Source organism: Musa acuminata, chromosome BXJ2-6 (assembly GCF_036884655.1).
Source record: "Musa acuminata AAA Group cultivar baxijiao chromosome BXJ2-6, Cavendish_Baxijiao_AAA, whole genome shotgun sequence".
NCBI classification, from domain to species: domain Eukaryota; kingdom Viridiplantae; phylum Streptophyta; class Magnoliopsida; order Zingiberales; family Musaceae; genus Musa; species Musa acuminata.
In genome coordinates, this window is record NC_088343.1 from 45,273,534 (window position 1) to 45,289,638 (window position 16,105).

Sequence of the window (16,105 nt, forward strand, 5' to 3'; positions counted from 1 at the left end):
TTAAATCTCGATGAGGATGTCAACCTAAGTATAAAAATATAATGATATTGAATCATTACTAAATTAGGTCTTATGTGTATCGTATCATTTGATTCTAAATTTTATTTGAAGATCGATAAAAGATATATTATACATCCATCGAAAATTTAATAAATATTTTATAAAAAATGTTAAGGTAAAAAATTGACCTATGGATTATTCTTGTTAAGGTAACATTTGGATAGGTTAATTATAGATTATTCTTGTAATTAGCATAAGGTTTATTAAGAAAAATAATAATAATTAATTTATCTCTAATTAAAATTAAGGTATTACAGTCTCTTTCCTCGGTTTCTCGAAATGATGGTGCTGTGCCTGTCCAATGTCTCCCGAAGGTGATGGTTCTCTACCTACGTGCATAGATAGGTTGATGCTCTGTTTAGAGCAACCTACACTTCAATCAATACACCTACACGACGTCATTAATGTCCCACAAGAAAAAGAAGTCAAAGACAGTAAAGTACACATCCAGAAAGGGAGAAGAAGGATTGCTACGTCTAACCATGCATTTCACGTTCTCAGCTCATGGTCTGAATGTTGTTACTGCTGCTCTGCAGCTGCCACTAGTAATACTGCTACCAAGGAGTCCTTGGGAGCCTCATGCTCATAGAAGATGGACAAGATGAGTGGAGACCGAGCTGGTCCTTCCTTTCTCACTGTCCTGGCGTTCATGGGATTCTTGTGTGCGTCAGAATGTGCTCGGGCTCCAGCCATGTTCATCTTTGGAGACTCGCTGATCGACAACGGCAACAACGACTACATACCGTCGATCGCGCGAGCAGACTATTATCCCTACGGAATCGACTTCGGGATGCCGACTGGCCGATTCTGCAATGGCCTAATAGTCACAGATTATGCTGGTAATGAATCGACCACCACCCGTTTGTAATAATGTTGGCTGATAGGCGCTCGCTAAGTTTGACTCCTTCCAATTTGCTGCAGCAATACGTTTGGGCTTGCCTTTTCCACCACCGTATCTAAGTCTAGCATCACAGACCACCATGATATTGAGAGGAGTGAACTATGCTTCGGCTGCCGCAGGCATTCTTGATGAGACCGGCCGGCATTACGTAATTCCCTACCCTTTTACTGCCTTCCGATATGTATCCGAATCTCTAGTGTCGAGCACTTTACACCTTCATCTGTTAACGAGTCATTTTTACTCATTGAAATTTCATTTCTTGAATAGCCACTGTTCCAAAAAAAATTGTTAGTCGATTTTAAGATTCAGAAGGCAGGTAGAAGAACTTGGAGAAGTGTATCGACTTATTTTGCTGAATTTGTTTGTCTTGTTCTTTCTCTGAACTTTTTTGCTCCAATATAATTTTGTTCGAGGTTTTCCCCTATGTTTTTAAAGCTAGTTTGCTGAAAACAAACAAAATGTACACTGATGAAGATGATCGAATGTTAAGGTTGCCACTATTTTTGACGGATCTCGGACGGCATCAGAGGTTGGAGACTAGTACAAGTTGTAAATCTCATTTTATATATAATAGAGATGAAGATGAACACCTTCTATTTTCTTAAGAAACAAACATGTTGGATATCATTATCTTCGTTTTACTTTTCTACACACTCTAAAGAAGGGGGAAAGGAAACCCCTCCATCGTAAGTTCACATCTTCAATTTTTAACTATGAATTTTCCTGAAAGGAAAAACTATCATCTTGTCTTTTTTTCCTAATAGAATATAATGATGTCTTGTTGTTTGTTGGACAGGGAAGTAGGATTACATTTAATAGGCAGATAGAACTATTTGCCCAGACAGTGAGGCTGCAATTGCCACTCCTAATTCCAGACCCAGTGGCACTAACTCAGTACCTAGCCAGCTCACTGTTTGTGATTAACATTGGCAGCAATGACTACATCAACAACTATCTTCTTCCCGATCTCTACACCTCAAGCAGGACTTACTCTGGAGAGGAATTCGCCAAACTGCTCATCCACAATTTAGCACAGCAATTAACGGTAATTTCAGAACAGTTCCTTTAGCTCACTGTCCAAATTATATGAAATTGCAACCTTTTATTATTCTTCTTCTATGTACTTTCTTGGAAAGGTTAAGATCACTGGCCACTGAAGAGCATAAACTATAGCTAGTTGAGTCTCTGGACAAACTAAAGATATCTTTGACTACATTTGATTAAGTACCTCAAGAAGAAAAGAAGAGTTTACATGGAACATATAGATTTTGCTTAAAGACCTATATGGATAGAACATGCTTTAGAGCAGAAAGCTTAGGAAGTCCAACAAAAAGAATTTAAGTCATCTAATGTAAAGATACACTGTTACCTCATTTTAGAGAACAAAAAAGGTTAATTTCCTTTGGTTGTATGGGGCAATAGAACAGAAATGAGACTTTGCTGGCTACTTGAAGCAACTCCATACTATTTTGGGATTTGGATGTTGAGATCTCAAGCTGGGTCGTTACTCTTGCATCTCTTTTCCATTTTAACCATGTGGAAATTGTGATATCATAAGTTTTGAAATCATGGCAATTTATAGATTGTAGTTTATGGTCGTTTCTTTCTTTGAGCTTTGTCAAATTAAACATCGTGATCCACGAGCAGCGATTTATACATTCTAGTTTGTGATCCATTCTCTCACTGAGCCTTGTCAACTTAAACATGATGATCTACAGCCAACCAGGTTTTGGAGAGCAACTCATGAAAATTTATGGACCATGAAAACTATATATCAGTAAGCTACTCCTGTCCAATTCTCCACTTCAGCAAAAGGTTTTGTGCTTAATGGCAGCCAACATTGTGCAATAAAAATAGATGTGGCAACATTCTTATGAGGAGTGTGTAATTAGGATTTTGCTAAAACTGTTCCTCTCCTTCCAGAGCATGTACAACATTGGAGCCAGGAAGATGCTGCTGGTCGGTATCGGACCGCTCGGTTGCATACCAAGTCAGCTAGCCATGAACAACATCACAATCAGATGCGTCGAACGAGCCAATGAATTGGTCAAACAATTCAATCAGTATCTCATACCTGCGATGATCAAGCTGAACTCCACCTTGCCAGGCTCTTTCTTTGTGTACCACAACATCTATGACACCTTCTCCGACATGATCCAAAATCCTTCTAAATATGGTTGGTCGTAATAGATGTGAAATAGAAGTCAGCTGTGGCTTAATTTGCCTCGGATCTGATGTTTGGAATTGTTCTCAGGGTTCTCAATCAGTAACCAAGCTTGCTGTGGGAATGGAAGGCATGGAGGGCAACTGAGCTGCCTGCCCTTGCAAAAGCCATGCACCACCAGAGACCAATACATTTTCTGGGATTCTTTCCACCCAACACAAGCAGCAAATGCCATCATCGCTGACAAGTGCTACAGTGGAACAGCCAGGGACTGCTTTCCTATCAGCGGCTATCAGTTGGCAGAGATGTAGGAAGATTCTCATAGAGATAAGGCAGCAAGTTTGAGAAACTTCTTTTGCTTGGAACTGGTATGAGTGCGATCAAGTAGGAAGATTCTTCTTCTACAAATTAGATAGCTGGTTTGTTGAGTTTCCTCTTAACTTGGCACAGTTTTAGTTAATTAGCTGTTTATTAGTAGAAGGGTATCTGCTGTCTTACTCTGTTGCAAACTGAATGGAAAACTGAGTTCATTAGAAACTTCTGATCTTATACATATATATACACTAGTTTGACCAACCCAAACAACTAATTAAATGCTAGACAAGCGACTAAGCCATGCAGTTCAATGAAAAGACAAAATTATCAAGCTTTTACCAATTGTTTCATCCTGCTTGAATGTCATCTGAGTAGCACTTTTAGGAAAATCATCTGCAATGTTTCTCTTTCTTTTCATTTTCCTTTCTTTGTTGGACTAAACATGTGGATGTCATTCCATCTCCAATAATAGAATTAAACATGTGGAGAGAGGAAACTTTGTTTTGTATTAAGCATGCTCTTGCTTTCTCTGCTTCAGATGTAAGAATTAATTCAGTTTAGAATGTAGCAGAGCCTTGAAACACTGCTGTACAACAAGCAACAATAAACATATGCTATGGGTTACTAAGATTCAACTTTCTACTCTAAAGTGTCTGATCATTGTAAATATGTGGCTGTTAACACCAACTAGCTCAGAGAGATCCGGGATAACTTCAAATGCTCATCTGCATATGACATTGGCACCCTGAAGCAATGCGAGGAGTTTCAATGCAAACCTGAACTAGGATAGCTTGATGGTTTCATAGGTGGAAACTAGATCAAGATTTATCACCAAATTCTCGGTTGTTGAAATGATTGCTGCACAAAGTAGCCATTTGCATGACATTTTGTAGCTCTTCATCACATGAAATAGGCATCTGCAGGAGAAAAGTAAACAACAAAAAACTAAGTATTACAATGATCTAAAATTGGCCCCTATCATAGAAAAGTGAAAAACAAGAAGTGCTATTCATCATTCAGCTTAAAACATCCAAATTATAGCTACAGTCTCTCATGTATATCTGATTATATGTAGGTCCAACTCTAGGAAACAGATACCTAAAAGATTGTTATATTAATGATCACCCTTGTAGTTAATCTCATGAGTAGGTTGGTTGCTTACAATGCTAATCACCCTTGTCTTGAAGGTCTGGGAGATGCCCTAATAGACACTCCTACGCACATATCGAAAGTCAAGTTTACTGATATCTGACAATAAATGGAGTTCCAAAATATTCAGCAATGCAAAATGTTTTCCTAGTTATATAATTTTCTGATATTTCATCAGGTTCTGATTGTATACAATTTCTTGAATCCATATTTGTTGTTCAAGATTATTTAGACTGTGAGATGAGCATCTAACTTGATGAACAGCAGCAATGACTTCATAGATCGTCAAACAAATGGAACATCAGGAAGATAAACACATATTATCACTTTCATGTCTCATGGTTGTCGAAATGAATGGACTCCAAAGTTGTCCCTAAATTTCCAATATAACAATATTTGTGAAGGAAACAAAAGGCAGAGTTTGTGTATACTAAGTTGTGGAACCTGAGTCGTACACCCTTTGTATAAGCTCAGTTGAGAATCTATCGTTCTTCTGAAAGAATTTGCAGTGTTTAAGTCGCCAAATATCCCGGTTTGCATGAGTCCTTGTTGTGATAGATGTAATTGAGGATCGACCACATGAGGTGAGAAACCAACGGCAGACGAAGAACCACCATGGGACCGAAGAAGCTGTTACAGAAAAAACGAGCATCACTTCATCTGTTGAAGAAATGTAAGTTGCCAAACTAGTACTCAGTCAAACTCTAGCTTTGGATTAGCTTTCTCTGTTGCATACATCTTTAGAAAGAAGTGCTTCTATGTTCATGTCTAGCCTTGGATTGACAGTTGCAAGCTTCATTGAGAGAAACTGTTGCATGAAATAATACAAACAGATAAGAACTCATTATATTGTTTTAGACATGCATAACTATGATGATTACAGAAGCATACCTCAACCTGCTGCTGTAGTGATTGAACATAGTTAATGATCTCATCGAGCATGAGGGCTTTTCCTGTTACCTAAAGGCAAGAGTTTGAAACAGTAAGAGAACTCCGACAGAACTCAAAGAATTTGCAACTGCAGAGCAAATCAAGCCACCTACTTTGCTGCAACCAGGAACAAGTTCTTGAAGAAGCTTCATCCTCTGGCTAATCTTCTCCCTTCTTACCTGGAAAAGCATATCAATTTATGTCTGTGAATCTTGATGGAAAGAAAGGCATCGGACTTCTCAATGGTGTCGAAAGCCTTACTCGTTCTGCAAGACTGTGGCTATTTGTAGCCTGGCCATGCCGTGCCCTCAAATGAATGTAATCTTCAGAGAAATCTTTGCTTTGCTTCCCATGAGGCTTAACAGTTGAGCTTTTCTGCCTGTTCTTGGTTTCAGTAGAGATTTGTGGGACTCCATGTGTTTGATCCATTGACGCATCCTGCAGTGTTTAAATGCTAACCAAGGAGAAAGAAACAAGAAACAAGATCAAACTTGATGGAACTTGGATAACATCTACCTCAATGGATCTCCTTTTATTAGCACCAAGATTCTTGGAAGAAGAATTCTCTGCTCCACTGGTCGAACTAGCTCCATGTTCATGGCCACCTCCACTGAACTCAGCTTGGCCACGCTCGACATCAAGCCATCTTCCTTTCTTCCGTTCGGTCATCGAGGCATCTACCAAAGACTATCTCATATTAATCCCAATCTTTTGAATCCGGCCATCAGAAACAAGTCTCAGGGAATGAGATGTACCTAAAGGATCCGCTGCCATGCTGCCTGAGCTTGTGGCACCGAAGCACGAAAACCTCGCAGCAGCGCGCTCGATGAAAGCCGAATCAGCTGGGAAATGAGAGAGACTCGGGGGAAGAATTCCAGGGCCAGTTTGCAGGAAACTTCCTCCTCCGGATGATGATGTGCCCGAAGGATTCCAGCACGGATCAAGCCACGAAGTCCCAAGAACTGACTTGCTAATGGCAGGGATATCACTGGATGAGTTCCTCATTGTAGTGACACCAGGTTGTGGTTCTCCTCTCGACGCTAGCTGGATCAATGAAGCCAAGAACACCAAAAAGTCATGACCAGTAGAATGAACAATGGAGACAGGAACCTGTAGACACCAATGGCTTCACACTTGCTGCTGTCAGCGGAGTGGAGATGAACAACGAAGACAGGTTTTCGTCCCGAAACTGAAGGAATCGATCGAGGACAAGCACTCACTGACCTCATATGAAAAATGAACCACGGTTGCATTGGATGGAGAAGGCACTGTAGCAGAGCCAAATCATTCATAGCCAGCACACTGACCACAACAAATCTGCTCGATTCCGAGTAAAGCAAGGCCAACTCAAACAGCTGAAACTGGCAAGCAAAGCAGCAGTTGCTCACCCCCAGATTTTGCTTCCTTGGTCACCCTGCTCTCCACCAAAAACCTTCCCGCACTGCAACAGATCGGAGAACTTATTCTTACGGTTAACAGATGGTCAAGAACAAGTCTTTGTAGGCTGATGCTGCCATGTTCCAGACTGTCACAAAAGCAAAGAGACAAGTAGTAGGGGGGGGAATCAATGAACAGTAGGAGATAAATTGAGTGGTTAACCACCTCCATTGCTGCTTTTGTCAACAAAAAGAGAAAGAATTAAATAAGATCAACCCTTAGGCTCCATCTCATCTTCCCTTCAACACTCCAGTAAAAATTTCTTTCAACTCTTGTCAACTTTGTTTCCTTATTTGACATGCTACTGCCTCTCAGTCAGCAACCTGACATTGCCAACCATCCCAGTGTTATCATATTAAGATCTTCTCAATGATTTGGATCACAATTATTCCAAGCACATCTGTAAAATGCATGCACATAGATGAACCATTATTTTTCCCTCAGTACACGGTAAGAATGACAACACTACATTCCAACATCCGTCCTTTTGGAATGGAGTGTAACTACAGAATCTTTAGATGACAGCCTGAACAGCTATCAAGGAGCTCTACAACTGTCATTTGACTGTTCCTACTGCAGCAAAGTTTCTTGAGCTTGGTTGGTTGCCTTCTACTCAAAATCTCTTTATATATATATATATATATATATATTGAATTTTTTGCCTCAATCAATGCCAACCTACCTCTTCAATTCCACTTTAAACCTTCCCAGTTCACCTGGAACTAACTGAAGGATACTGACTCCAACTCCTCCAGTGACACAATCCTTATAAATAAACCTTGGAAATGGAAAATATGCTAAGAAACTGATACTCTTTTGGAAGAGGCAGAGTCAACAAAAACATTAAAATCATACAAGTGTTTGATAAGGGAATAGATCTTTCATTGTGTCATTATTAAGAAAAGGGCACCAAATGGACTCTCTTTGAATGTCTATAAGCTTTATAATGTAGTGTTGGATGCTCCATAGAGTACAAACTACATACTGTATCCAATTGATTGTGTAATGGTCAAAGGTTCCTCCCCAGATCTAAGAGACATACATGCATGGGGAAAATTTTTGCCCTGCTCCTGTTACACATGTCTCTCTACATTAGTAGTAATTGGTTATTGATTACTATTATTATTGTTGTTAATACTATCATTTTGAAGCCACTCTCTATCATATTAGAAAATTTTGGATTGCAAAGTACACAGATAAGATCAAACTCTACAGAAGAAAAGCAAAAAAACCCCAATTACCATGAAATCTTGCTAAGGAAACTTTATTCTGTATGTATTCTAGCAGCTTAGAGTTGGCCATCCAGCTAGACTTCGCAAGACTTCACTAATGAGCTCGGGGAACATATTCTTTGTGACATCTTTGACTCTTTACCACATGCGAGACTCTATCCTTGTAATCTTTTAAAGTCAGATCATTAATAATATACATAGCCTTTTCCTTCATGTCATCATTGGTCAGCATGGAGAATCGAGCTTGATTCGAAAACTAATCAAGTCTTCTTATACCTTATTAGTCATTAAATAATTAAAATAATGATGATGTTACATTTGAACATGGCTTAGTATTGATTAGGTGGGTTGAGAAAAAAAAAAGATGTTTTCAGGGAACAAAAAAAAAAAAAAGGAAAGAGAGCATGAAATCTTAAGACAAACCATCCTTCCTTCCTTCAAGTTCGATTCCTTGGAATTCATCTTAAGACAATGTAATGGCCTGCCTGCTAACATTAAAGAATCAGTACTCAAAGAAAGCACAAAGCTAATGGAGCTCAACTCACAGAGGGACAAAAAAAAAAGGTAATGGTAGATTCCTTGGATGCCTTACTGTTGGTTAGAGTATGTGAGACTTTGTTATCTCTCCATGGTCATCTCCAATGTGTCTTGCCATTTGTGTGTGCCTACCTGCTGAAAGCTTGGGAAGCTTTGCATGATAAGGTACATTTTTACTGGGGCCAAACCCCAACATGACTTTAAAAAATAGATTAGTGAACACGAGATTAGTTGGCATGGCAGTGCTTTTGGGAAAGCTAAAACAAAAGTGCTAACAAGGATAGGAGTGGGGGGTTTCAGATCTCTTTTCACTTTAATCTTCCATCAAGGACCCCCACAACAGATACAGGAACAGTTCCATACTCACACAATGCACCTACTTTAAAATCATTAATCAGGAAAATTTTCATCAGTTCATTTTGTTCTTCGGATAAAAGAAGGTCCTCATCTTGGATCTTCCTTTCTTATTTGTTTATCAGTCAACAATTTTTTTATCTATGATTCTTAAGGGTACCGATCATATGTCTTTTACATGTTCAAAAAAAAAAAAAAATCATAACACTAAGATCCATTTGTATAGATGATGTGCTTAACGATAATGTTTTTATCAGCCCGATTCAATCCTGAGCTGCATGTGCAGGAACCCAAGGAGGTAACTTGGATGCTCGCTTTGATCTACAAGAAGATTATAGTCAGATGGGGTGCTCATTCTGATCCCTTCGACGCTCAATTTAGAGTTGAAGTGGATGTGAGGTCATGGGTAATAACTGACCTCCATAATAGTAGACTAGTAGGTTGAGCCTAATATAATATTCTACGATATTAAATGTGGCTTAGAGGGCCCCGAGATGCTATGATGATCTGTACGACTTTATATTCCTCTCTCTTAAGAGCACTTCAGGCAAGCTTTTAGGTTTAGCCGAAAGAATGTGTCTCGAGTGTATACTTTGCACTTAGCCCGAATAAAATATTTTAGGCATAATTTTCAAGCTTAGCCTATGAGGGGCATCTCGAAAATAATTTTTATATTTAGCTCGAGAGGGGTGACTTGTACATATTTTGATGCTTAATATGAGAGGAGCTTCTCGGGTTCATTTTTCATACTTGAAGGGTCAACTCAAGCATTATTTTCATACTTAGTGTAAGAGGGGCATTTTAAAAATATTTTTCATGCTTAGCATGAGAGGGGCATCTCTCGGCCAAGCTTCCAATTGTAGAAAAATCTACAAGGGTCATGTTCAGATGAGGCCTTGAAAGTTGAATCGGTGCCTTAACAGATGAATGACACTTTGGCTATCGCGGGTGGGGCTCACTTTACATCTTAGGCCCCACCTTGCTTGTTTCTTCATATCTTTCATCCTCTACCTTGTGTCTCGGATCTTTGAAGCACTCAATCCCTCCTCTCTTAGTAGATTGAGAGAATATCTTTTTTCAACTCGTCTGAGTCTTGAACTCTTAGCCAACTAATGCTTAAGAAGTCTAAGGCCCTACCTTTGAATAGCCTAATGGCAGGAGAGGGGGTCTTGTCCTTATAACGGGTGGTTCTAATTGACCTAAAGGTCATTAGGAATCTTCATATAATGAAAGGATCCTACAATCAAGACTCGATTGTGACCCCCCGAGCTCCTAGAGCATGTGCACCTCAAGTTCTCCATTCCTTCCAAGCATCAGATGAAGGTACCTTAAGCCGAGTAATGCCTATTTGATTTGATGTGTAGATGTCTCTGCTTGAATATCAATGCATTGGAGAACCTGAGCTTCAATGCATTGGAGACCGAGCTCAGGTTCCCTATCAAACATTTCATCTCAAAGTGCTTTTGCTAGTGGAGGATCTTAGATGTTGCCCATGACACTACTTGATTGCCTTTCTTGGGGAATGCTATTATGTTGGCATAAACTTGACTCTGAATATGTTCTACTCTTATTTTTTTAGTCTATAAGAAGACCAATGAGTACTATCTTGTGTCTCATGAGGGATTTATGATGAAGGGGGCCCAAGTTTGAACAAGAGTTGCATGGGGCACTACCACCCGTCTAGACTAAGGCTTCAGTTTAGATTAGTCTATGCACACCTTTACCAACAACCCATTTTTCTTGATTAATGAGGAGAGAAGTAAGGGTGGTTCGATTGGGAGATATCTTCTCTCCTCCTCTTGATCAACAAGGAGAGAAGCCTAGCTAACATATTAGCTTCGACATTTTTCTCTAAAGGCATTTGGAAAAATCAAACTTAATTAAATAAAGGATTAGTTTCTATACCTCGGTGAGGTAACTTATTATTGCTTTGTCTCGGGCCTCAAAGTCTCATCTAACTTGATTCACTAATAGTTGCAAGTTGTCTCGGTGACTAATCTGAGTTTGGATAGTAGGGCCTCGTACTCATTATATTTTGAATCTGAAGTGGACCGCTTGCTTGTACATATGCATTAAGCCTCTTGAGTACAAGCTTGGCACCTTCTCCCTCTATGGTCACTAAACCATCGATAAAGAGAGTCCATGTGGGGCAAACAACCTCATTGATCGGGCCTGATAATGTTAGCTTCGATATGAAGTCCGTTAATATTTGGCTTGGCCACTACTTGTATCAAGATAGGTCGAGGCAGTTCCTTTGGGGTTTGTGATGCCACTGACTGCTAAGGGATGATAGGTGCCAATTGAGCCAGTTGTGGTAGTAAAGACATGATCGACTATATTTCATCCTTGTCGATATTTAAAGCTATTGAGTAAGGTTCATAAAAACCTCGATCGACACTAGCATATGGGTCGATGTCACCATCATAGGAGAGAGATTGAGGTAGTTAAATAGGTGCCAATATTGCATTGGAGTCTAAGCAAAGGTAGTGGCATCCAGAGTTTGAAAGGTTAGCTATTGACCTCCCTTAATGAACATGCTATGGGTTGGTGGTGGTGCACCCTCACTTGAGTGCCCATTGAGTAGATTAATTTGACGCTCATACGATATGAGACCCTTCTTCTAGCATTAAAATGATGAAGTGTTTATTGGTGATATCTCTATCAACTTGATTTGGTCTTGGGCCATGTGTGTAGGAACCTAAGGAGGTAGCTCAAATGCTCACCTGAATATCAATCTACAAGATGACTAGAGTCGAGTGGGGTGCTCGTTTTGATTCTTCCGATGCTTAAGTTAGGACCAAAGTAGATGTGGGGTTATGAGTGAATAGTAACTGACATCCGTAACAGTAGATTAGTAGATTGGTGGGCTTTTATAATGAGCCAAGCCTAAGAAAATATTCTATAATATAGACAGCCTAGGTGACTATCATATCATGAGTCTGAAGCTCACTCTCTCTATTGAGATGATAACCACGCGACAAGCTACAATTGGAGGATGAGTTTTCCTCCGATAAAAAGACATATAAGATATTTGTACATTCTAATCTCTGGCATTGTCATATCATGTGTTCTCGAGTGATTATCCACAATCAAAATCATTCGTTAACTGTACCTCAAAGTTTCTCTAGCCCTGGTATTAAAGCAAGTAGCTGTATGAAATACTATGTCCAGACTACAAAACGCATGTTTGAAGTTTTAAATGTTCATCCTTGGTATAATAAGTGTATGCTCTTGATGATTGGGCTTGCACAAAAATATTGCGAAAGCTACTAGGTTTGAGTACACTGCACATCATGAACCCCAGTGTAGAGAGAGAAATCAGGGATTCTCCATAATTTATAGTCATGACCAAGGTTCACCGTATCGTACCGTACCGACGTTTCGACCCGGGCTCGGTACGATATGGTACCGATGTATCGGGCGGTACATCAGGGTGTATCGAACAATTTTAAACTTTTTTCATACTGTAGCAGTGCTACAGTATAGTACTGTAGCACTGTAGCAATACCGGGTGGTCCGCGTATCGATAACCTGTCGGACTGGTACATACCGCCCGGTTCGGGCGGTACGTTTCAGTATGGCAGACCTTGGTCATGACCAATTTTAATGCCTCTTTCATAATATGAGGAACATAAATAAATAGCCAGAAATGACTTATGAAAGATGGAATGAGGATTTCTTTGAAAAATATTGCTTCGCATGAGGGAGGTGATGTTATAGCTCCTAAACACAACATCAGGATGAGATGGGATGGGATAAATTCTGCACCATCTACCTCAGGGGATCAGGGCCATTCTTTATCTCAACCTTTGCAGAACAACTTTGTGTGTCATAGTTAGGTCCAGGGGCCATTTTTTCTTGTGCTGCACCAACCCATGACCTTGATCTTAAAGAACCCTAATAAAAGTAGCTCCTTTGCAATGTTACCGTGACGATATCTGTGCCCACCAATCCATGTGCAAAAGGGTATTGAACTGCGGGGGAAAGTAAGGACCAGTTTTAGTGGGCAAATCCAAAACAAGAAGATGAAGTTGATGGGATACCATTTATTATATTCTTTTTTGTTTGTGGAGTACACTACTTAAGCTAAGATGTGGGCAGTTTGTGGGCAAATCCTAACTCAAGGAAGAACCTTTTGTTAAGATGTGGCACATCTCAGCTGAACTTTAACAGTGTGGTCTGATGGCTAGCGGAGATCTAACAATGAGATTATACTGAATGACATTAACATCATGAATTGAAGGGAGATGACCAAACCTAACTAATTCACATACTGCATGCCAACATCCAAAGTTCATACAACCTTGTTGAATGTGTACAGAAGAACCTTGGACGCTGGAGCAACATAAATGAGCCTTTATGGATGTTGATTACACAAATATTTCCTTTATCGATAGTAGCCACATTTATTCTCTTCTCTTCAAATGATGTTAGCCACATTGGATGAGTCTTAAAGGGATATAGTATTTTAGCATTTAGTATTTCGAATCCCCAAACTTAGCTGTTGTTACCGTCAGCTTTAGCCTCCTCTTGAACTGCTGTAATTGAACAAGGATATGGAAGACCTCCAAGCTATTCTTGTTCAGGCATCACATGCTTGAGGTCTTAAAGCTTCTATTGAGATCTCAAGATGAAGCTGGTAACAGGAGTCAGTAGCTCAGTGATCCGTTTAATCATAATCCAACCTGAAACACCTTGAACAATTATGTTTATATAATCGATTCTATCAAAATATGGTCATGGATGATCCCCCTACCTAATCCCTGTGGAGAAATGGACAACATACCTGAGGTCCCAAGCCATGATTGAGATCGCTTGTGGCCGAGCTGGTAACAGAAGTAAGCTCAATAATCTCACCAAAATCCTCATCAAACCTGGAACACCTTGAACAGGTATGTAACGTAACCACTGCTTAATTTCATGTTCTAAGTATCCAGAGTCACAGGAACTACTACCATGTAGAAGAGGAGCAGATCTGCGTAGTTTTGCTCAATGGCCAAACAAGCAATAGGAGTTATAAATTACAAGATCATCAGATGTACTGTGCAAAAATAAACAGTATCCCTACAAATGAAAAGTAACATGGCCGGTTATCACAGAAAAGGCTACAAAATTTGTCATATGTTAATCTGGCTTTGTGACGTGCGACGGAGAACCCCATTGAAATTCTGTAATTCTTGGCCATGGAAAGCTCTACTAGCTTGATGCTAGTTAAACCAAGTAGGATTTCATCAGTATCATCTCTGTTCAAAAGATGTTACAAATTTCCTAATTGCATTAATCACAGGGAGAGGGTTCTCCAAATGCACAGCATGCCCACAGTCTGGAACAATGATTGTATCATATAGTTTTTGTTGTTGGTGGGGATCATCTTTAGAACAGCCTCTGATTTCACTGCACATATGTTGAGCAATCTTTCTGAACTTTGCATCCTTTTCTCCCACAATGAACAGAAGAGGAGTTTGCAAATGTCTCAAGTCCTCCCACAGTGACCTAGCATGAAACAAGAGATTGTAATTTAAATTTATTATAATTATTGGCCATTAAATTTTGTGCATTAACTAAAGCTAAGCTCTACAACAACAGTGGTGGTTCTTCCTTGGTATCCGGTACCATTTAATCAATGAACCCAGAGAATATCACTTGCAAGCAATAGTTATTTTCTGCCAGGATCATCTATGTAGCAGAAGACTATGAGCAATCTAGTTATATGAAAACAGAGTTTTCATGGTAAGGGATCTTGCAACAATTACATGTCAAGATTCTTAAACTCAGAACACAGCCTTTTTTCGAGAAAACTGTTAACTTTAGCATTTAGGTATATAAGTAGGTATATAGAATTGGCTCAAATTGAAACAGAACTCATCCCTGCTAGCATTTGTTTTACATATTAAAAATATTAAAAAGTGCCAAAATTTCCAATCAAGAATTTCCGTATTGCATACCAACCACATATCAATCCCCTTTTGGAATGGTTGGTATCATATGCATAGAGTGTCGATACGGTTGACCTGATGCTGGACCAACTAGAGAACTATCTTTCTTTTATGTTTTTAGTGGTTCTGACTTCTGAGTGGTTTTGAATGATTTTTGTATCATCTACAATTTGAATCATATTCATACATATTCTTTTAAGATATAATAAAGTACAATGAGCAAAAATATCTCAACAAAAGACGATATCAACAAGATCCGATAACTTAATGAGTTAAGAAAATGTATCAACAATACATCATAACTTGACAAAAATATATGTTAGCTCAATGAATCAAAACCAATATATAAATTTTCAAAAGCAATAAAATGTCTCATCAAGTAAATCTAAAACTGGATTGATGGCAAGGAGAACTGGAAGGCCCACTAGCAGCAATGTTGAAGCTTTCAAAAGCAATACAATGATCCGTAAGTAGACCCTAAACCAGATTAATGGAATGAGGATTGGAAGGCCCAGTGCACCAAATTCGAAGTTACAAATTTGTAGCTTTTGAAACTTTGTTTTATGTGATTATATGTTATAAACCTTGCATTTTTCGGCAAGATGAGCTCAGTTAGGTCCTAGGAGTGGATGTCTATTGGATGGTGTACACGATGAAGCAATTCCCACTTGAAAAATAAGCCAATTTTGGAACTGGCTGGCTGAAACTAGGTATGAACTTAATTAGCAATGTGCTAGAACCCTAAACTGCACTAAATCTATACTAGATTTGAAATTAACCTGTACCAATCAACATACCACTGCCCACTTTAGTTTGGGGAATGCCACCACTGATACTGGGCAGTCCATGTTCTAATACTTTACTAGCACAAACCACCCATAGTGAGTGGTATCAACTGAGAAAACAATCTATATTTCAAATAATCTTTGAAAAAAAAACATTGTTAGGCTTGAGGATATTGATCAAAAGGACACAAACAAAAGACTATTAAGATGACAATAAACCAAATGTAAACATCTCCTTATCTTTCCTTCATAGGGAAAAGTAATTTCTATGCATGAAGGATAACATATTTTGTATAAAGACAAAA

At 39.1% G+C, this 16,105-nt stretch overlaps 3 protein-coding genes across 4 annotated transcripts in view; 1 reads left to right on the plus strand and 2 right to left on the minus strand.

Moving 5' to 3' along the window:
* Positions 1-556: 556 nt before the first annotated feature.
* Positions 557-3,728, plus strand: LOC103990237 (GDSL esterase/lipase 7). Its single transcript, XM_009409314.3, has 5 exons — positions 557-899; positions 982-1,109; positions 1,758-2,006; positions 2,885-3,137; positions 3,216-3,728. The coding sequence occupies exons 1-5, from the start codon at positions 653-655 to the stop codon at positions 3,434-3,436; spliced, it is 1,098 nt and encodes a 365-aa protein (XP_009407589.2). The 5' UTR covers positions 557-652; the 3' UTR covers positions 3,437-3,728.
* Positions 3,729-3,782: 54 nt separating this feature from the next.
* On the minus strand, positions 3,783-7,231 carry LOC135615967 (transcription factor bHLH49-like). Its single transcript, XM_065115102.1, has 9 exons — positions 6,744-7,231; positions 6,275-6,563; positions 6,036-6,196; positions 5,781-5,957; positions 5,633-5,698; positions 5,481-5,549; positions 5,326-5,397; positions 5,034-5,219; positions 3,783-4,357 (listed from the first exon to the last, which is right to left on the minus strand). The coding sequence occupies exons 2-9, from the start codon at positions 6,522-6,524 to the stop codon at positions 4,259-4,261; spliced, it is 1,080 nt and encodes a 359-aa protein (XP_064971174.1). The 5' UTR covers positions 6,525-6,563; positions 6,744-7,231; the 3' UTR covers positions 3,783-4,258.
* Positions 7,232-13,327: 6,096 nt separating this feature from the next.
* Positions 13,328-16,105, minus strand: part of LOC135615968 (protein PHYLLO, chloroplastic-like) — a 34,848-nt gene continuing 32,070 nt past the window's right edge. For both annotated transcript variants that reach the window (XM_065115104.1, XM_065115103.1), the window contains exons 28-29: positions 13,866-14,572; positions 13,328-13,764 (exon numbers count right to left, since the gene is read on the minus strand). In XM_065115104.1, coding sequence (XP_064971176.1) covers positions 14,317-14,572 — 256 coding nt within the window. In that variant the 3' untranslated portion in view covers positions 13,328-13,764; positions 13,866-14,316. The remainder of the gene's footprint in view (positions 13,765-13,865; positions 14,573-16,105) is intronic.

Coding starts and splice junctions, on each gene's coding strand:
- LOC135615967 (XM_065115102.1), bottom strand. CDS start 6,524: ATGAGGAACTCATCCAGTGATATCCCTGCCATTAGCAAGTCAGTTCTT. Junction 5,958..6,035: donor ATAAAAGGAGATCCATTGAG/GTAGATGTTATC, acceptor TAAACACTGCAG/GATGCGTCAATGGATCAAAC. Junction 5,220..5,325: donor AAGCACTTCTTTCTAAAGAT/GTATGCAACAGA, acceptor TTTCTGTAACAG/CTTCTTCGGTCCCATGGTGG.
- LOC103990237 (XM_009409314.3), top strand. CDS start 653: ATGGACAAGATGAGTGGAGACCGAGCTGGTCCTTCCTTTCTCACTGTC. Junction 900..981: donor AATAGTCACAGATTATGCTG/GTAATGAATCGA, acceptor AATTTGCTGCAG/CAATACGTTTGGGCTTGCCT. Junction 1,110..1,757: donor ATGAGACCGGCCGGCATTAC/GTAATTCCCTAC, acceptor TTTGTTGGACAG/GGAAGTAGGATTACATTTAA.